General features: G+C 40.8%; 1 protein-coding gene and 1 long non-coding RNA gene across 19 annotated transcripts in view; one reads left to right on the forward strand and one right to left on the reverse strand.

The window, feature by feature from the left end:
* The window catches only part of CAMK2D (calcium/calmodulin dependent protein kinase II delta), a 260,546-nt gene that overhangs the window by 70,691 nt on the left and 167,224 nt on the right, over window positions 1–22,631 (reverse strand). For 12 of the 18 annotated variants that reach the window (XM_025182684.2, XM_025182686.2, XM_025182696.2 and 9 more), the window contains exons 5-7: window positions 10,554–10,619; window positions 7,832–7,904; window positions 427–529 (exon numbers count right to left, since the gene is read on the reverse strand). In XM_025182684.2, coding sequence (XP_025038469.1) covers window positions 427–529; window positions 7,832–7,904; window positions 10,554–10,619 — 242 coding nt within the window. Of the gene's footprint in view, window positions 1–426; window positions 530–6,763; window positions 6,837–7,831; window positions 7,905–10,553; window positions 10,620–22,631 lie in introns of all 18 variants that reach the window. The other 6 variants (XM_025182683.2, XM_025182685.2, XM_014571578.3 and 3 more) reach the window with 1 other exon arrangement.
* On the forward strand, window positions 535–22,188 carry LOC112545147 (uncharacterized). The gene is made up of 4 exons (XR_003088578.2): window positions 535–607; window positions 10,232–10,326; window positions 19,652–19,732; window positions 21,892–22,188. It is a non-coding gene; the product is annotated as an uncharacterized LOC112545147 (long non-coding RNA).

Genomic DNA, 22,631 nt, shown 5'->3' on the forward strand with positions numbered 1-22,631 from the left:
GCAGGGGGAGGGGCACAGTGTTTAGGAGACAAAGAAAGAAAAGTTTACTCTTTTGGAAGGCATAATGGATGCATTAGATTCCACCCTCCAATATAACTTGTGACTCACAGAAAGGACTTACGCTCCTCTATCATATAAATGCGTTTAACAATATTATCTGCCAAGATTTTAGCAAAATGCTGAGCTCCAAGACTCGGCTGAGGTTGTAAGAATTCAGAGTACTCAAAACTGTTCAGGAAAAACCGCAACGTGAAGTAAAAGGTACAAAGTGAATTACAATCAAAATAGCCAACCACTACATAGTCAACACTACTATGTATGATTGTCTATTACCATTTATTATTATTAGGGTGGAAACAGGAAGGGTTGGGAGGATGAACAAATATGTGAGATTATTTAAAAAAAAAAAAAAAAAGATTTACTTACCAAACCAAGCCTGTTGTTCTCCTTGGACTTCTATAGCCAATCCAAAGTCTGCCAATTTTACAGCTGCTCCCTTGGATTTGCTAGCTAAAAGTAAGTTCTCAGGCTTTATTTAGAGAGAGGGAGAAAGAGAACAAAAGGGAGAGGGGAAAGGAGGAAAGAGGAAATGAGATGAAAACACACTGTAAGTAATTTTTTTAACATTTACATTTTCCAGTATAGTAGTCAATGGTAGTTTTGTACTCTTCAGTCGTACCTATCTTATAGAGTGAAGAAAAAACATTAATTTCCCCCTGAATATTACAGAAATTTATGCATTCTGAAAGACCTTTTGGCTTGCAAATTGCTTCCCCAATCCTGCATGTCAGCAAGACTAAAGGAGATGTATAGATCTACTGGAGAGATTATGGCGACCTACGTGATCAAATTAGTGTTTGGCACCAGCTTTTGTGACAATGTGTAACAGCTGGCAATCACAATTTACCTGCAAAAATGCTGAAAGAATATAGGTTTGGGTCTGATCTGCATGAAGAGATTTTGTAGATCAGCATATTGTCTGCAGCAACATTATAAACGTGCTTTGTATCATATAGTAGTAACAGTAAAAGTCATGATTTTAAGCATGAGAGCAACTACATTGATTTCAGTGGCACTATACACATGCTTAAAATTAATTGTGTACATGTTTGTAAGAACGAGGCGGGCCCAAGACTGTAGGCTTTTTGTGTTAGAGGCTGTCTTTTAGCATATGTTTGTATAGTGCTTAGCACAAAGGGACTCTAACGTGGAAAGGGCCTTTAAAGCACTGAAATGCTGCTGCTGCTAATAAATAATAATGGCTTCTTAACAGGTTCCTCTAAATTCTTATTCAGAAGTTTATTTTTTTCCCTGTTACATAAAACTTTTATTAATCAAAAACCTAGCAAAGAATCATCTTTTTGTTAAATGCCATTTACCCCCAACTGTTTTAGAGCACTGAAAAAAAGGGATGATGTGAAAATTGGAGTAGTAATAACCAAAACTATAACATAGCTGTAGTTTTGTGGCAGGTTTGTTCCCCCCCATCCCCCCCAATATTTGTTATGGAAACACTAAGCTTGCAAAAGAGATATGAGCCAGTCAATGTAATTGTTCACTCCACATCTGCTAGATCATATCAATTATTACATTAAAAACCGTGACACATACGAGATTAAATCAATACACAATTGATCATATTTATTTAAAAGAAAGATTAAGGTTTCCCAGAGTAAAATTTAATCTATTTTTCACATGAATTATTTCCATCTACTTAAATCAGTGCCCCCAAAATTTAAAATATTTTGGAGTGTTTAACTTTGATGTTTTATAAATATTAATAAAAACAATGTCACAATGTCATTTTCCACTACCTATTTCAGTGTACAGTCTAATACAGTGTTTATTAAACTGTGTTCCACGGCACACTGGTGTGCTGCCAGGCAGCTGGAGGTGTGCTGCAGAGAACAGAATTCAAAATGGCCACCCTTAAAAGGGCAGGCGACCTTGTTAATTTGCTCAATAACTTTCCCCCTGACACTTTCTCTCTCTGACCTCCCACCTCCTTCACAAAAAATCCTTTGTGTTCCCCCCCAAAATTACTGTTTGGTCTTCCTTGGTCTTAAAAAGTTTTAAAAACACTGGTCTAATACATTCTTAGAGGTTTTCAATCAGACAGAGAGGTTTTCAGTTGTAAATTCCTGGAATGCATTGCTTATGTAACCAATTTTAAGTAATTGATTATCCTATTTGTGGTGATCTTTAACAATCCAACACAGTGAAATTCCATACACTATCTGTTCACAAACAGAAGTCCTAATTCAAACACATACCATTTCACAATGTGATCCCATTTGAAATAGGCTGCAAGCCTTTCCTCCGCCCTCTTTTTATATAATTAAAAATCTACTGTCACCCTATTAAATAGGAATAGAGTACTGTAAACAAACATCACGGTCATAAGATAATAAGCCAGAAGCACATTTATTCCTCTGACAAGTTCAACAGTCTTCCAGGCAGTGCAGGACTGTGACCTTAAAGAACACACAGCCACCAGTTTAGGATAACAACAAGAAACACACTAGATATTTTGCATGCATGAACTTCAAATGACTAAGACATCTATGCATAACTGGAGAGAAACAGAGCTTTTACAGCACAATACTGTGCATTACCCATGAAACTAACAAATTGCTAACTAACTAATACGTTGCACCTTGCACTAAGAAAATCTGGCTGCAGTAATGCATGCAGAAAAGCAGGATTATTCATTTTTTTACAAGTAATTGTTTTAACTGAGCTGAGCTTATGGCTGGTGTGTGGAAAGGTCTTTATTCAGAAAGGTTGTGTGTAGATTTTAATATATTTAGAGATTGGAGCATGATCTTGATTTCCTCCTCTCCGCCCCCCCCCCCCCCAACACACAATGGGAGTCTGTGGGGGTTATTCATCATCTTAGTTTCTCAAGAGAAACATTGGTGCTGGCTATTAGTATCAATATAACTTAGATCTTGAAATTCCTACACGCAAGAGTGTTGTCAATGATGTGAAAGAAGGCAGCCTCTAATAAGTATTTCTATGAACAATTTAAAAAATCCCATGAAAGCACTTTTTTCTGGACTGGGTTCTAGACTCATTAATATACTAGGGCTTCCAAAACATTTTGGAATATATATTTAATTATATAAAAAGAGGGGGGAGGAAAGACTTACAGCCTATTTCAAATGGGATCACATTGTGAAATGGTATGTGTTTGAATTAGGACTTCTGTTTGTGAACTGATAGTGTATGGAATTTCACCACTTCCTGGTGGTCATAGTGCCAGATCACCACTTCTAGCTGCTAAACTGCATTAAAAAAACCCCTAGAAACACAGGATATTTCCCCAAAATTAAGCCAGATCACCCCCCTCACATCAAATAGGAAAGGACATTGCAAACATGCTGTCAGGATAGGGTTTGAGGAAAAGTTACCTCCTAACTCATACAATACCAAGATTTTCCTTCTCCCCAACACCAGAGGTCTGATCTCCTGCAGCTCCAGTTCCACATACTGTCTCTGGAGTTGGAGTTTTGCCAGATCATTGGGTGGAAAGAATTGTGGAAAACACTATATGGCCCTGTAATGTATTCCCTTCACCGAGTCACACCCACAGGGGGTGGAAGAGGGCTGATTTTTCAGTTTCCTCAAGTTTTTGTTTAGAAAACAAATTTATATTAAAATTAAGAACTAAAGTGCAATAGGCACAAAGTCTCTCTGCCACTTCCAGGATTTGCCCAAATAACTCCCCCACCCAACACACAAATAGACTGGGGTATAGTCGGCAGTTGGGTTACATAAACAACCATTCTTTTGTCATGCACCTCTGAAGAAAATGTCACTTCATATGAACTCATGAATGGTATTACCAACCATTCCTTATCCTTTCAATGTATATAGCGGCGCTCCAGTTTCTTTAACCATGCACTGAAGCGTATACACTGTGGGAACAGACATCTTTAGAACAGCTGGTCAAATTTAACTTAACACGTGCTGAAACGTGTTATTCAGCTGCTAACCAGGATTTGAAGCCTGGACAGAGACTTGTTATTGTAATACTATCCAAAATATGAAATACAGGAGTTCCATAAAAGCAAATAGGTCTATTCTTTTGAAATTCATCATGTCCTTTACTTTTTCTGATTCCTGTTTTTCCTGCATTATAACTATTCAGATTTACCTAGCATAATGAAGAAATCTATAAAGTAACTATACAGCTCTTTCCTAATGGTGAGAGATGAGGAGAGGAGAAGACAACATTCAGATTATGGCTCTACCATCAATGATAGAAAACCCCAATCTGGAAAGGAAATTCCACCTCTCTATAAAAAAATTTCTCGACCAAAGGGGAAGGAAGTTGGCAGTATGGGAGGAAACAGACACAGAGTGAGCATACTCAAACGAAGGATGGGGTGAGACCTACAACTGCTTTGTACTATAAAGATGCTGCTTTTTAAGGGAGACCCGTTTGTCAGATAGTTTCTGACAAACAGTCTGACAAACAGACTAACTATACCTGGAATCTTGGAGACTGAGCACTGTCTGAGTTTAGTTCTTCTCTTCTTTTGTATGAAGAATGAGACGTCAATAACTGTGTTTGTATAGGCTATTTAGCTTGTCTCCATGGGTATAACATCACTGCAATTAGACACTGGTGGCTAACCTAAGCAAGTTAACTCACATGGCTATTTACCTGCAGTGTAGACATTTTGTCTCTGCTGACAGCCTGAGCTCTGGGACCATGCCACTATGCAGGTTCCTAGAATCTGGGCTCCAGCCCAAGCATCTACACTGCATTAGCTCTAGCCCCACGAACCCAAATAAGCTGGCACAAACCAGCCATTTAACTGGAGTGTAGACATACCCTATGTCAGTGGTCCCCAACCTTTTGTGGCTGCTGGGCACCCAGGGGCGGGGCCACACACGTGCCGGGCATCTGGGGGCGGGGCCGCTCACGTGCCACACTTCCAAGGGTGGGGGTCACCCATGCGCCCTGAACCCGGGGCTGGCACTGCGCATGTGCCACGTGCCAGGGGTAGAGGGCGCCCACAGCCCAGGGCCAGCACCACGCATGTGCCATGCGCCATGGGCAGGGGCTGCCCACGCGCCACACAGCCAGGGCCGGCACCACGCATGTGCTGCACGCCGGGGGGAAGGCAGCCCAGATGTTTCAGTGGGCACACAAATGCCCCAGTGGGCACCATGGTGCCCACGGGCACCGCATTGGGGACCACTGCCCTATGTGCTGTCTACGAGTAGGAAGGGGAAAGAACACATCAACTCTTTAGTTCCATCTCCAACTTGTATCAATTGTGAGAGGTATTTGATGTTTCAACTATCTCCAGTCATCAAGGGTGTGTCTTGACTACAGGGTTTTGTCGACAAAAGTGAACTTTTGTCAACAAAACTATACCTGTGTCTACACTACCGCCGAGTTCTGTCGACATAACGTCGACAGAACTCAGCAGTTTGTCGATGGCAGTAAACCTCATTCTACGAGGAATAACGCCTTTTGTCGACAGAGTTCTGTTGACAGAAGGAGTTATTGCATCTACACAGTCCTTTGCATCTACACTCATGTTGACAAAGTGGCTTGCTTTGTTGACAGAACTGGATGTAGTCTAGATGCTCTTTGTTGACAGAAGCTTTGTCGACAGTATTTGTTGACAAAGCCTCTGTTGACAAAAGCCTGTACTCTAGACGTACCCTTAGAAATCTAAGGGTACGTCTATACTGCACGACTATTTCAAGATACTGGAGGTATCCCAAAATAGTACCCCGTGATTTTTCGAAATAATGGATGTGCTATTTCACCATCCCAGTAAACCTCGTTGCGCGAGAGAGAAAGGATGGCTCAAAATAGCACATTATTTCGAAATTTGGCATAGACACAACAAATTTCAAAATAAGGTAATTCAAAATAAGATATGCAATTGGCACAGCACAAATTGTGTATCTTATTTCGAGTTTAGGGTACTATGTAGATGCACCCTAAGTGATTAAGATGGAGTAATATTCCTTTTAGCAAAGGGAACTTCTTCCCCAAAATTCTATTCTAAATACAAAAACCACTCTGGGAAGAAATCTACCCTTTAAGAACATTCTGGACAGAAAACTGTAGCAAACACGGCTTTAAACAAAGGTGGCCTGTAGCACAGTCATCAACTACAACATGAAGTAGACTAGGCTAGACCTGGGTAGCACCAATTTCAGGATGGCCATTCACTACTAGGACATATGGCTTACATGTATTAACAAGCTTCTCCGGTAGCTCTTTCTAAAAATGGTTTGAAAGTCGTGGTCATGTTAGTTCTGCTGCCCCTCACCACCCTCAAGCTGCAGGATGACAGAGTGACATACTGTTTAGGTTATTACATGACATGCTCAAATTAAAAAAAAATTTTTGAAAAAAAAAAAAAAAAAAAAAAAACCCCATCTTTCCCCCTTTCTTGTCTGTCACGAGCAAGTGTATGGATAATGACAATCCCTGAGCAGGTTGAAAGGATTTTATAGGTTCACTCCTATTTTTGCCACTGAGGAGGGAAAGGAAAATATTTACAATTTCACCAGACAAATTTAACAATTGAAATTAGTTTTCTAAATTGAACTTCTATTAAACAGCCACAATCTGTTCAATTAGATTAGATACTCCAGTTTGGTAAAGTCTACAAGCAAGTTTATGCAAAAAGACATGCTCATTTCTTTTGCCTTCACATGCACATCTGCAGCTGATCAGTAATTAGGAGCTGTGTGGTGTGAGAGCTGCTCCAACAGTATTACTCACCTTCAAGTCCCGATGGACTACGCCCATCTGATGACAGTGTAGCACAGCCTCCAGGATCTGCTGAATGCAATGACTGCATGCAAACACCAGGGGGCGTGTGTTAGTTCCAAGCTTACACTCACTGTCTGTATACCCTCAGCGAGACTGGGTTAAAGTGCAAAACTAGCAAACAACTGAAGATGTTTTTACACAACCTTCAGAAATGTACACACATCACTCACAAAGAGCAGCTACTATCTCAGAAATACCAGGATTTTGCAATGTGAAGGCTTTACCTTATTTTAACCCATTTTGATCTGTACAGGGAGTTTGGAAGAAGGAAGGTCAATGTGGACTCCACTTGGTTTAATGCAGAAGTCCTGTTAACAGCGATATGCTATTTTGGAGATTACTATATTTAAAATATGCAACAAAGTACTGATACTTGAAATGTGTTTATAACATCAACAGTTAAATATTTAGTGTTATTTGTTCCTTTTCCTCCCTTACTTCCTTAGAGCTCTCTGTTGCATTACAAATCATAGCAGCCCTTAATGTAAAATTACTATAAGCAATGCATTTTAGATAAATTATTAACTTCTCATGCTTTAATTTAGTTGGAAATCATCATCTCTTGCCTGAGGGTTCGTCATACTCTAATGGAGCAATGTGCAACCAGTTGTTCTGCTACTGCAACCCATGGTCTCAGAACAGAAGTGGTGTTTAAATCTGCAGGCTGACATACATCACAGCCAAAGTGCAACTTCAGAAGAATACAGAATAATTAATGAAATCCCTTCCAAAATATATGTATCACACCAACTATGTGCAAGTAGTTGGGATAAATCCAACACCTTGGAAGGTTCCAAATTTCAATCTTAAAGCAACTATTTCCCCTTTTGCCATGATGTATGTCAGGCCTGTAGACTTGCAAACTGGAAAGAGGCGTCATGCACTATTTATTCATTTAGTCATTTTGAGGGTGAGAAGGATAAGCAAGGGAACATCTCATCTCAGCAAACCCACCCTCTGCCCTTTCAAAGTAAAAAAAAAAAATTCTTATCCAATTTATGGGCACCAGATACTGACCTTCAGGTCTCTGTGAACTATGCCATTTAGGTGACAATGATTAACACTTTCTAGAATCTGCTGTATACAATGACTGCAAAGATACAAGGGCAGAATGGAAGGGAAAACATTTTAAAGGCACATAATCACATTAAATACAAAATAAAATTTAAAAAATGTATAAGGAACAAAAACAGATTTACATTTCCTGACAAATCTTAATTGCACATAGAACTGGAACAAAATAATATTGAATATAAAAATATTTCCAGATCAAAACCAAAACAAAACAAACAAAAAAGACATTTAACATCTAAAGTGTGATATCACCAAACAGAACGATTTGTGTAGTGTTTTCAACAGGCAGCATGGAGGTTTTTATTTAAAGTATATATATTTAAAGTATATAAGTATGTATAAAAACAGAAAAAAATTGGGAAGGCAGTGAAATCCTTAGTTGTTTCTGATGTAAAATTTATAGTCTGACATCAATATTAAAACACCAGCGTTGAAATAAGATGAACAAAAATTAAAAGATACAGAAGAAAAAAAAGTAAAGAGTTTTAAAAAATGAACAAGGAAAAGCAAAACATTTATCATTTTGAATGTAACAGTTTCTTGTAGAAAGTATTAATTGTAAATAAATGTAAATCATTCAATAAGGAGGTATACATTTTCATTTAAAACAGCAGTAACAGCAATGGTTTGGTTAGTAGCCACATGTAAAATGAAAATCAGCATTAAATGCCATGAACCAAAATTTTCAAAAAAACAGTGTATGAATATAGGTTCCTAATTAATAAGTGAACCCATAATTCTCACTGAAAAAGTTACTGCAGGAAAAATTAGACCACTTTTATTTAGATGCTTCACATATGGAATTAGCAGCATGGAGTTGTACATGGAATTTTAATTTTTGGCCCATGTACAGTGCCAATGACCTCCATTCCCTTCAAATGCACCTTCCTCCCAAACTGGTCTCCTATACAATGGAATGATTTTCAGACATTTTATCACAGTTAGAGCCAATGAAAAGATCTAGTTTTTAATTCTATTTGTTTCAGTAGTCTGGGCCTATACATACTGTACTTGCCAAAGAGCCATGGATTTGATGCTGATTATTTTAAATGTTTTTTTGCCATGAAATTCAGTAGGTAGGGACAGTCATAAATCAGCAAGTAAAGCCCAATTCTGAAAACCCTTTCTTAGGTGAGTAGTCGCTAACTCATTTAAGTAGTCGTATTGACATTAAACAGCTTGCACAAATAAGGACTACTTAGGTAAGGGTTTGCAGGAACAAGACCTATTTTTTATGGTAGATCATGCATCTATAAAGATCATTAGCTATTTCTAAGGACACACGCACACACATACACAGATGCATAACATGCCTAAACACTGCACTTTTTAATACAATACATATATGTATGCATCCTTTGCATCATGTAATAACAACTTGTAAAACAGAATAATCACCTCCGTATTTTTTTCTTTAAAAACACAGCATAACTACTTTGTGGGATTTGGCATCAACATTAGAAAAGGTAACTGTTTCCAGAGAACTAAGGGAATTAGAGTATACAAAAATTATTCAGTCAGCCCTCCACAACTACTAATCCAGTTTTCTCCCCTGCAGTCTGTTTTGTTCAGCTTAGTTTTAAATGTCTCAAGTGAACAGATTTCCACTACTTTCCTTTGGAGATTATTTTTCATTCTAATCAATTTCAGTTTCAGGAAGTTTCTTAACATCCAGTCCAGATTTTCCTTTGAATCATCTGGTTACTACTTGTTATACACACTTAAGACACTGCTAATATTTTCTCTGTCTGCTAAATGAAACTGAAAGGACAGAATGTTTGAACTGTTATTTAAGACAATCCCCAAAATGTATTTTAAATCCAATGACGGTGGTCTAAAAGAACAACTCTTACCACTATATTACTATATGGCATCGCTATACTATTGTGATTTGGGTATTATAAATATACAGAAGCAAAATATCTAGTTAAATTTATTTGAAAAGGAGATTTCCCACATAGTTTGGCAATGGAACCAATATGAAAAAGGTGAATTTGGGAACCTAGTGGACCAGAGTGTTTGCAGATTTAGAAATGTTATGAGTCCAGCAGAACATTGAATTGGAAAAAAGGATACAGTATCTCTGGACACCACTACCTCTAAAGAATCATGTTACATTTCAGCTTTTTTCCCCCCCAATAAGTAGTTACAATACTGCAACTCCACAGTGTGAGCACTGACTATGAGATATACAGTAGCTACTATTGCTTGGTAATAAAAACAGGCATCTCAAAAGAAGGAAAAGTCTTTTGGATTTAGAACACTAATTTAATATGTAGTATTTTCAAAAATCGATGTGTGTTAGCAGCATTGTCACATTAAAGTTTTATTTCCATTCTACAGATGGGAAAACTGAGGAAGAAAGTGTCTTCACTAAAGATATGGTGGGTGCCACAATCAGATTATGAAACCAGAGGTGACATCATGGCTCTATTGAAGTAAGTGGGAAATTTACCATGACCCAAACTGAGCTTAAGTCAGTAGACCATAGCCATCTTTCAAATCTAATAGAGCCTTAATGGGAATTATAAATGAAGAGTGAATTGCTCTGTTCTGATGCCAAAAACCATAAGTAAATATGAAAACAAGTAAACATACTAGTATAACTAAAGGTAATTGTTAAAATGTGACAAAACAGTTAACATTCTAGAAATCAAGCACTTACCTAGCATCTGCTTCACTGTAGTATTCCCTTGCAACTATATCTTCAAACAGTTCACCTCCAGTAACTCTGTGAAAACAAATGATTCATTAGGGCCAGAACAATCAGAAGTGGCAAAAAAGTAAATTGTTATGGATATAACCATTATCCCCTTTTTTGTGGTACAATGCAATACTTTCCCAGCTAAATTCACAGGTAATATAAAGCACATGCAACCCTATTTATTTCAAGGAGTTGTAACCGCTTACATCAGGGATGAATCTAATCTATAAATATTGCTGTTCTGGAAAATACATAAACTATGAACATGTAATGGCTGCAATAATATTTGCATACTTGTGGTAGAAACTGACATAGGACAAAAATTCATATAGAAAAAGAACAAAAAATATTTTTTTTCCAGAGTTCTTTAAAAATTAAAAAAAGAGTTCAAATCCAACCATTTAACAAAAAACCCACTAGAGCAAGGACACACAAATTCATCCAAAACACACACGAACAATGATATATCAAGTATGTTCTAGGACAGTGGTCAAACTTTTTGGCCCACAGACCACTCTGCTTAACCCAAACCTTTGGCAGACCATCAGCCAGCCCCCAAGATGACAAAATGGGTGCAGAACAGGGTAGAGGTGCAGGGTCTGCATGGGAGGTAGGGTGTAGAAGCAGGTTGGGAATGCCGGGGGGAGGGGGAGAAGCAAGGAGGGGGAGGAGTTTCAGATCTAGTCAGGAATTGGGTGCAAGAACGGGCTGAGGGCATCTGACCTGGATTCTGGTTAACAGGAGCAACAGGGAAAGTCTCCAGGTGAGCAGTTTCCTGAGCTGCCATTCCCCCAGCTGGTGGCAAGTGAAGCAGCAGTGCACTCCAGAATTACAGCCCTAAATACAGTAGACTTCTGATAATCCAGCACCTTTGAGACCTAGGTGGTGCCAGATTATTGGCTATGCCGGAGTATCGGGAGGTACTCTGGCGGGGAGGTTGTGATGGGTCTGCCGGGACCTGCACTGTGTCCAGGGGCTGGGCAGGGAACGGCATGGCGAGGGGCGAACCCTCCGCTGTTTTGCAGGAAGGCGGGGGAAGCCCTGTGCCCCCGCCGAGAGTTTCCAGGAGGGGAGGGGAGCTGCAGGCTCCCCACCCCCCAGACTGCAGTAGTTATCCCCAAGCAGGAGGGCGAGGGGCAGCACTGAGGGACCAACCCGGCAGCACCCCAGCTGCTCTGCTCCGCCGCTGCTGAAACTGACCAGCGGCGGACTTGGGGAAGTGGTACAGAGCAGAGCAGCTGGGGTGCTGCCGGGTTGGTTCCGCAGCGCCGCCCCTCACCCCCCTGCTCAGCACCCTTGCAGAACCCCAGCTGCTCTGCAGCTTCCCCAAGTCCACCACTCGTCAGTTTCAGCAGCGGCAGTGGCGGACTTGGGGAAGCGGCGCAGAGGAGCTCCAATTCTCCGGCTGGCCGGAGCACTTCCGAGTTCCAGTTGGTGCCGGACTATTGGGAGTGCAGGACCACTGCATGCCAGACAATTCGAGCTTTACTGTATCAGGAGACTTTACTGGCTTCTCAGAAAGCAATAATTACAAATTTGGCAAGCCCTCCCATTCTTGCCGAGTTCCGCCCATCACCACTCCCGCCAGTTGCAGTGCTAAATGAAACTGAAGTCCTAAGATATGCTGCCTTCGTCACACTGTTTCCTTAATTGGTCTCTTGCCAACACATTCAACAGAAATCTTGAAGCGACTGATACTCTGTTACATACTACGGTAGAATAATCTGTTTTAAATTTTATAAGATGCCTACTCACTTTCACTTGCTGCTGCTCATTCCATCACAAAATACCACCTCACAGTTTGCCCATCTGAACAGAACCTAAAAGGACTCCTAGCAAGAAGTCGAGTTATAGATGTATTTTTTTTTTAAAAACCTTGCCTCCAGTGATCTATGCTTATGAGGTGATTCCACAATGTCAAGTCTCCTAAGAAGTCATCTTTAATTATAGCATATGAATCAAGTGAAGCCTTTATAGCACACACTCTGGGCTTGTCTCCATGTTGCAATAGACTGCACTAGAAGGGCGTAAACTCCAGTACATGATAGCATGGTGAGCATTACCTGATCTGCATGGACCCTGCTAGCACAAACTAAAAGTATACAATAACGTAGTCCTGGGAAACACATTAATGCACTTTGGGAACTTTTAACGTCCACCAGCAGTGTCCACACAGGCAGTGCTTACTAGAATTTATACCCCTCTAGTGCAGACTATTGCATTGCAGAGACAAGCCTATTTAAGCAGTAGTGGAATATAAAGAACTTGTATTAAGTTGGTTTAGAATCCATTATTTTAAGCACACTGAACTGCATTTTTATTTGCACAGCCTAACTGTATTTTATTATGTGAAAAAGTAAACAAGTAGGGGGAGCTGAATTCTACAAAACGGCAGTATTTATTTCCACATTACTGTAGTAGTTACTTGTGGCTAAGCAGCTTTAAGCTGTACATTATTTATTCAGTGCAACAAAGCAGTTAGCTGAGAGACAGAAATCAACTGCTCAGCCAGTACCCTGTAGTAAAATCCCCTTTGAAGGAGAAGGTTGTTGAAAATGGTATTTTTATTTCTTGTATCTATTTGCTGATTGGGATAAAGCCCCCATTTTCTGGGGGTAACATTAGGGATTCTGGAGCACAATCTATTTCATATGCAGAATTATTCCAGATCACAGATTGCAGCAAAAACTGTAGGAATCACATTATATTCACATTTAGTTTGCATATTTCTTATTTCTTTTAGTCTCCTACTCTCCAGATATTTGTATTGGTTGCTAAGACACAAAGATATTTGATAATATTTTCATATTTTAACTCGCTCCGGTAGTTCTTGTTACATATATTCCTGGGTTTTTTTTGGGGGGGGGGAGGGGAGGAGTAAAGAAAAAAGGTTTAATTTTCATTGTAAGATGAAAACGAAACATCCTTGGATCTTGTGCCTCACTAGAACAATTCTTTTAGATTCAAACCAAAAATACAAGAAAAAGCTTTTAATCAAGCAGCTTTTAATTTTAAAAGTATACCAAAAAGTTGCTTGCTCTAATCAAAACTGAAGATAAAGGGGGAATGGCTACATATTTGCTGATACAGGCAACCACAGCTAGTGACATGAAGTAGAAAAACAAAAGGAAGAAAAATAAAAATAGTCAAAATTCCTGCATTCCTTCCCTTTAAAAGAATTAGACTCTCAGGCTACGTCTACAATGCGGGTATTTTGTAGAAATGGAAATGCAAATAGAGCACTCATTTGCATCTCATACTCTCATTTGCATATCTTCCAGTCCTTTTTGCAATAAAAAGCCTGTGTAGATGGGGCCATTTGTAAGAAAAAAAATCTTTTGCACAAGAGCCTGTTTACAGGCTCTTGCGCAAAAGGGTGTTTTCCCTCTGACAAATGGACCTGTCTACACAGGGCTTTTTATCGCAAAAACCTCTTCCGCAAAAACGATAGGAAGAATATATGCAAATGAGCGCTCCATTTGCCTTTCCTCTTCCACAAAACACCCGCAGTGTAGACCGCCTTAGAAAACCTTCATCGTTAGCAGTGTAATTGACCATTGATAGGACGATAAAAACCAGAACAGTTAACATTAATTTCTTCTTTCCTCTCAAGTATGTATAGCTGAGAGGGGCCTGGGCAACCACGCACGGATATAAGCTTTCCGATCAGGGGCGTATGGTTATGAAGTTCTGGTTACATTTCTGATGCAATTACATAAACTTGAACCATGATCCTCTGTTTACATATTGGCTGCTTCACTGAAATTTTGTATTACTGTAAAAAACATCCAACTGCCTTATACAGGAATACCTGGTGAAATCAACTCTCCAAAGTGCCAATCAACAACTGCAAAAATAGTTAAGGCTGATTTCTAAAATCAATTTATACAGAGAAAAATTAAGGCATCCCATATCTAAAATATTAGCTTAGTAATATTAGGATCTTCTGTTTAATGATTTCTTAGAACTTCAATACAGAAAAACTCAAATTACTGCAAAGCACCATGAAGAAAGGAAATACACCAAGGTATGTCTACACTACCACCCTAGTTCGAACTAGGGTGATTAATGTAGGCAACCGAAGTTGCAAATGAAGCCCAGGATTTAAATATCCCGAGCTTCATTTGCATCTTGCCGGGCGCCGCCATTTTTAAAGCCCCGGTAGTTCGGACTCCGTGCCCGCGGCTACACGCGGCACGGAGTAGGTAGTTCGAATTATGCTTTCTAATTCGAACTACCGTTACTCCTCGCTCCATGAGTTAGAAAGCCTAATTCGAACTACCTACTCCATGCCGCGTGTAGCCGCGGGCACAGAGTCCGAACTACCGGGGCTTTAAAAATGGCGGCGCCCGGAAAGATGCAAATGAAGCTCGGGATATTTAAATCCTGGGCTTCATTTGCAACTTCGGTTGCCTACATTAACCATCCTAGTTCGAACTAGGGTGGTAGTGTAGACATACCCCCACATACCAGGCATGAGATTATATATGTAAGGTTGAAACTAGCTTCCAGATATGGATTGGACCTCCCAGGTCTAGGAGGGAAACACATAGCTAGGGAGCAGGGACTGCATATCTATGTTGCAGACAGCGTCCAGCTCAAGAAGGCCCTGATCCCAGGAGCAGCTAGGCAATACCCCAATATTACATCTATTGATAATAATCAGTGCCCCATAGTAAAGTTCACACAAACCACTCCCCTCAGACATACTTCTCCTTATTCCTATTTCATCCTTATTTGTGGATGAAAATAAGGGGATGCTGGAGGGCTGAGACTTATTACCTTTCAGTGTGGAGGACTATGCATAACCCTCCACCTTACTCATTTGCTCTGCACTCAAACTGAAACATAACAACTTTGAACATCACATTGTGGTGACACAGGAGGACTTCAGCAGCAATGCCTATACAACACAGAATTGTTTCTTCACTTCCCATAGCAATGACAGAGGCATGGATGTCAGCAGGATCTGTTAAGTGCAGAGGGTGGAGTCAGTCGTGAGTATGTGGCAGAAGGAGTGGGAGTGTTTCCCAGGATTATGTTCCAGTTCTGTCCCTAATGCTGAATCCACAACAGTCATGGAAAGAAATAAACTCATTTTCCCTGTATCATAAACCAACCAATCCATGCTCGCTTTTTAATAAAGCGGCTATGGTAAGAATACCTACTACACTGGGATTTTATGGAAGCTCTCTGAAAACTGGGTACACTTTTCATGCTGAAACAGCTGTCTTTTCTGATTTATTAGTTACTAAATTAGTTTTGTTTAAGAAGTGAATTGGGCTAAAATAATTTATCTTTTCTCTATGATTCATCTATAAATGGTTATTCAGTCACTTTGGAAGTGGAACACTAACCCACATGCATTTCCTGCCCGATTTAGTTGGGGAAGGGAAGACAAAGTAGGGTGGACACATAGGGTACGTCTAGACTACATGCCTCTGTCGACAGAGGCATGTAGATTAGGCTACCGGACATAGTAAAATGAAGAGGCGATTTAAATAATCGCCGCTTCATTTAAATTTACATGGCTGCCGCGCTGAGCCGACAAACAGCTGATCAGCTGTAAATTTAAATGAAGCGGCGATTATTTAAATCGCCGCTTCATTTTACTATGTCCGGTAGCCTAATCTACATGCCTCTGTCGCCAGAGGCATGTAGTCTAGACGTACCCATAATTTCTTGCTTTTGTTTCAAGGAATCTGTCTCTACAGTTTTACCAGAGCAAGGCAGGATACTCCCTTGCAGGAGACAGAGGTCATGGGTATAGCTGTTGCTAAACATTCTCAGTCACCTTTGTAAAGTTATGTAAGATGCCTTAATGGCAGGAAATATCCATAGTCATCACCCAAAGGGGAAGTTGGAGAGTCAGGGAGAAATCAACAGCTAAAAGATGCAGGGATAAGAACTGTCCACTGTGAGAATCTGGCTCTCAAGACCGTGGCAAACATTTTGGATCCGCACCACATGTTCCCTATATCACTGTAGATTTGGGTATGTCTACACAGCAGCAGCATTTTGAAAAAACTTAGTTCGTGTCTACACAGCAGGCAGTTATTTTGAAATGTTGAAATACTGTCAAGGGGGAAGACTTTTTACTCCAACTCCCGTAATCCACACTGTATGAGGAGCAAGGGAAGTCAGAGAAAGAGTGCTCTATTTCGAAGTAAGTACTGTGTAGACACTCCCACTTTCAAAATAAGCTATTGATGTAGCTCAATTTGTGTAGTTTATTGAGTTAAGCCCTGCTGTGTAGACGTACCCCTAGAGAAGATTAATAGTAGGGATGTTAAAAAAAATGAACTGTGTAAATGATCAAATTTCTACCAGTTACATGGTTAACTGGGAGACTCAGCTGCCAGATCTGCAGGGTTGCCAGCTCCTGGCTGGGCTAGAGTGTTCACTGCCAGTGGCGTGCCATGGGCAGGGCTGCTCAGGACAGAGTGCTGTTTAACTGGTTACCTGTTCGTTCGCTAATTAGTAGGTATCACTAGTTATGGGAGTTGAAGATTGTATCTCATCAGCAACAACAGTCACAACTATTTCAAATACTGCTTGTTAACTGTTTTTTCTTGAGAAATTGTGGGTCACGTGCCTCCCAACTGAAACGCTCTCTAATGTTAAATCTTTGGGCAGAAAAAACTATGCAGTGGCCTGTGCTTCCACAGGGCAGCAGGATGAATTGCCAGCAGAGGAACTGAAATCAGAAGTACCGGGGGTGCAGTGGCACCCCTTGTCTTAAAGCGGTTTCCATCAGACAGAAGATTTACAGTTTTGTTCAATGGCATTCTGCAGCCCCACTATACAAACTGCTCCAATGCCAGTGAGTGCAGGGAAAACAGAGTAATCACATGTAATACCATAAGTTAAAAGTCAAATCCTGAACACAGGGGTCATTATTATTATTGATTGAGTGAGAGCAGCAGCAGGTCCTATATTTTGTGGAAACCATACAAAATTAGAGACAGGCACTGTGATTGATTTGGAACATTGGCTCCATGCTGGTAACATTAAAGGAATGATTCCACTGGGTCTCCCTGGAATTCAGTAACAGCAGTCCTGACATCCAGGGCTCTCTATTTAGATAACTAATGAGGCTCAGTACAGCATGGCATATCAAACTGGGCTGATGTGCACCACTGCAGTTAACATGGCTGAAAGCCAAAAAGTTGTGCTTCTTGGCTATAGTGGATGTATACTGTGCGGTTAGAACTTGGTCACCTTTCCACAACTCCTCCCTAATATCAAGAAAAGTAAGTTGACTAATTGATTTCCCAATTAAAGATAATATTTATTGTTCATTTAGAGCAGGACCTTTCCAGACGACTGCACCACCTTCAAGTGTTGGATCTGTCTTGTGCACCCCAAGTTTCACTTCACTTACGAAATCAGACATAAAAATACAAGTGTCACAGCACACTATACCTGAAAAAATGCTCAATTCACTTTTACCATATAAACACAAATTAAAATCTATTGGAATATAAATACTGTACTTACATTTCAGTGTATAGCATGTAGTGCAGTATAAAGTCATTGTATGAAATTTTAGTTTGTATTGACGGCTAGTTCTTTTTACGTAGCCTGTTGTAAATGTAGGCAAATATCAAGATGAACTGATGTACATATTGGAAAACCTGTCTGTACCCCTGGTTGAGAACCACTGATTTAGAGAAAGACCACACAGTATTTATTGACATTGACTTTTTTAATAAAAAAGTACTTGTTTTAAGAGTATACATGTATATATTAAATACATAAATCTTATTCCTTCCCTTTTTTACTTTAACAATAGTCACTAGTGTTAGTAAAGGTACTAAATTTGGCTTAATTTTCATAATCTTGTGGTGTGTATTTGATAATTACCAAGGAATCAGTAACCAGGGAGAGGGGATGAGTTTAACATGATAACATGGAGGTCAGTGATTCAACACTTTTCCCCGAATAACTTTACAAAGTAGGGGATTGGTAGCAGCAAAGAAATTGAAAATTACCTTCTAGATTTAAAAAAAAAAAAAACCCACACAAAAGCCAATGTCTATGAATATATTACTATCATATAGAAAATACTTTAAGGTTCTTTTAGACATATAGGCTTGAAAAATGGAAATGCTGTGTCTGTTTCCCTCTAATGAAGAGTCAATTTAGGCATACATAAGTAACACTTATGTAGCAGTAGACAGCATCTACTTTCTAAGCAGGCATCTGTCACAAGTTACTTCTTTACACTGGGTTTGATTTGACTGTTCTGTTCCCAATGCAGTCTGCACATGCAAATGATCTCTTTTCTGTTCCTTTCCTTCACATATAACTTTCTGAAGAGCACGTTACAATGATGATAAATTTAACATTTACTTTGAAAATAAAACAGTATTAGCATCATACAAAGTTGTCATGTGCATGCACATCATGTGCATCTTTTCGTCAGAGTGCATATGTGGGAACAAGAGGGGAGGCTTTGCACAAAGACAAATTATTTCAATTTTACCTTGAGAGCAATGGCAGATAGCAGTTTTTCATTTTCCAGTTTGAGGGCATTTGTATTCAATGCAATGAATTATATAATCCATAAGTAAATTCCTAACATTTCCTAATATTAAAGTAGCTACTTATATTGTTTTTGTTGTGATAATTTATGAGATCACATTTACCTCATGTACAGAATGTTATTGCTTCGAAAAGCTATACATATCAACAAGTCTAATAGGAAAAGGCAGGCTTTCAAATTATTAACACCAATAAAAATCTTAATAAAATGAATATTCACTTTTTTCCCCCCTCCTGGCTTACACTTGAAAATAGCTGTCATTGACAGATCTAAGGGGGGAAAATAGCCTTCAAATCTCTATGGCTGTATAGCTTTACATTTGTCCATGACCTTTTTTTCTTACTGCAGCGACATGAAGGTTTAGACATTTACTTCAGGCAAGCCAGTCTTTTTTTGTACTTGTCTGTCTTCCACAGACTCTCACAATAGCTCTTCCTCTTGAAATTCTACAGCAATGTTGTTTGTGAATGTAACAACTATATGCCAACAAGTGTATTCTGTTTTACAACAGAACACACACTGGACTCTATGAAAAAGGATCTAATTGATGAATATAAAAGAAGCTTCAAGTGATTCAGCTGTTTCCATTCAGGTACCATACCCTCATTGACACTGGCAGAGTTAATAGGATTTGAACTCATCTGCCTCACTAATATGGAAAGATGGCTTGCTTGTTCATGCTTTCCCCCCCCCTCCCATTGTTACATGCAGGTGCTAAATGATCTTAATGTTTATTTCATTAGCACAGGCAGTCCCCGGGTTACGCGGATCCCACTTACGTTGGATGCGTACTTACGAACCCGGCTTTTCTCGCCCCGCAGGACACGGACGGAGGGACCGCGGTGCGGTCCCGCCGCCCGGGTCCTCCGCGGCTTTGCTCCGCGTCTCCCTGGTCTGCTGGGGGCCCGGGTCTGCCTGGTCTGCCCCCGCCCGGGTCCTCCGCGTCTCCCTGGTCTGCTGGGGGCCCCCAGTGCTACTGGACCAACCCGGCACCCCAGCTGATCTGCCCCAAGCGTCCTGATTCAGCCGCTGCTGAAACTGACCAGCAGCGGCTGAATCAGGACGCCTGGGGCAGAGCAGCTGGGGTGCTGCCGGGTTGGTCCAGTAGCGCCGAAAGCGGCGCTGCGGGACCAATCGGCAGCGCCCCAACTGTTCTACCGCAGGCGTCCCCAAGAAAAGCCTGGTCTGCTGGGGGGGGGGGGGGGGGAGACGCACTAGCTGTGTCCCCCCTCCCCCAGCAGACCAGGGAGACGCGGGCGGTGGAACCAAGACCCGCCGCGGTCCCGCCACCTGGGTCCTCCGTGTCTCCCTGGTCTGCTGGGGGCCCCCCCCAGCAGACCAGGGAGACGCGGAGCAAAGCCGTGGAGGACCCGGGCGGCGGGATCACGGCGCGTCTGGGTGGTCCCCCCGCCCGGGTCCTCCGCAGCTTTGCTCCGCGTCTCCCTGGTCTGCTGGGGGGGGGGGGGGGGGACAGCTAGTGCGCCCCCTCCCCCCACCCAGCAGACCAGGCTTTTCTCGGGGACACCTGCGGTACAGCAGCTGGGGCGCTGCCGATTGGTCCCGCAGCGTCGCTCTCGGCGCTACTGGAACAACCCAGCAGCGCCCCAGCTGCTCTGCCCCAGACGTCCCCAAGTCAGCCGCTGCTGAAACTGATGAGTCAGCCGCTGCTGAAGCCCGAGGCAGGGGTAGAGCAGCTGGGTTGCTGCAGGGTTGGTCCCCGCAGCGCCGAGGTGCAGTGCTGTGGGGACCTACCCAGCAGCGCCCCAGCTGCTCTGTCCGAGGCGTCCAGATTCAGCCGCTGTTGAAACTGATCAGCCGCTGATTCCAGGAAGCCCGGAGCAGAGAAACTCTGCCTCGGGCTTCCTGTAGTCAGCTGCTGGTCAGTTTCAGCAGCGGCTGAATCTGGACGCCAGTTCCGACTTACATACAGATTCAACTTAAGAACAAACCTACAGTCCCTATCTTGTACGTAACCCGGGGACTGCCGGTAGAGCCTCTGAGCTAAAAAGAAAAAAAAGAATAGAAAAGCAGAAAACTTCATTAAGTCCACTAAGGACATCACAGATTTTATTTATCTGGGAATCACTGATAAAATAGGGGAATTGCATGTTAGCAGACAAGTCATAAGGAAGTCAGATAAAACTTGACTCCCCTTCCACTCAGTTCCCCTTCCATTTCTCCTTCCTAAGATTGCCCTATGTAATGTTTCTCTGCATCTACCCACCTCTCCCATCTCACACTCAAAGGCAACATGCAACAGAAAAGTAATCATCTGCCTCTATTACAAATGATCAAAATATATATATACAAAAATCAAATTTAATAAAAAAAGTTGTTTTAATTTTGAAGGTTCTGAAGTGTTTCAGGTTTTTTAAATTTTCAGTACTCTTTTTGAAAATCTCAAAAATATCAAATTCGTTACTGAACTTCATTTACTAGAAACAGTTTTCTGTAAATTAAACTCTTCTATAACCATTTTAATGATGTCTACAATAGGGTTTTGGTAAATTTTGAAAATATAGATTATTTTTCATTAAGTTAACATTTTGAGTACTGTATGTTAATTTTTAAAAAATCATTTTGAAAAATGACAGTTGAAAATACTTTTCCTCCAATTTTTTTTACCAGCTCTAATCTCTTTGCTGCTTCAAATTAACTATAATGTGAATACTATAAACATAAAAAACTTGAAAACTGTGCACCGTCAAAAAACCCAACAAAAAACACTTTTTCCACTTTTAAATTAATTAGATCTTCTCTGGAAGAAGCAGAGCCACAGAACAACAGGGATAGGAAGAGGCAGGTGGGTGGACATTAAGACCCAGTGGTGCTCCAAATTCTGGGGTGCTCTATGCAGCTACATATTCTGAATATGGGTACACACAGCCCTGAAAAGAAAAGTGAGGCGGCTGAAGGAAACTTAAAAGAGCTACGTACGTGAAGGATGACTTCAAAATAAATGTTCATGTATATGCATGTGAACATATGTATATGAGGTGGAATGGAATAAAAAAGTAATTTCAGTGCCCTGATATTTCTTTGCATATTGTCCCACATTCAATCTAGAACACCCTGCATGCGCACATGTACATGCATAAAAATGCATGTAGGAGACAGAGAAGGACAAGTGTTTTAAACAATACGCAACTTACCCACGCAAGAGCGTGATCCTCCTCTGACTTACATTAGAGTAAATCATTAATGACTAGTTTAAGTCATGGGGTTTCAATGGAACAAAAGTGAACTCAGGAGAAGGATGCTCATGTCTCCAGCCTTAAATCCGTTAGTATGCACTAGTGAATACCTGTGTAGTCGTAGCAAGCATGCATTTGTAAGTGTTTCTCTTCAGTCCTAGGTCTGTTGAAGCACTTCCCCATGAAAGCTATATCTATTGAGAGGAACAGGTTTGGAACAGTATCTCCACTAGCAGCAATCACAAAATAGTCAATATTATTTTCTGACATGCTGTGAAGAGAATAAAAATTCCATTC

The sequence above is a fragment of the Pelodiscus sinensis genome, chromosome 5 (assembly GCF_049634645.1).
Source record: "Pelodiscus sinensis isolate JC-2024 chromosome 5, ASM4963464v1, whole genome shotgun sequence".
In the NCBI taxonomy this organism is placed as follows: Eukaryota; Metazoa; Chordata; order Testudines; family Trionychidae; genus Pelodiscus; species Pelodiscus sinensis.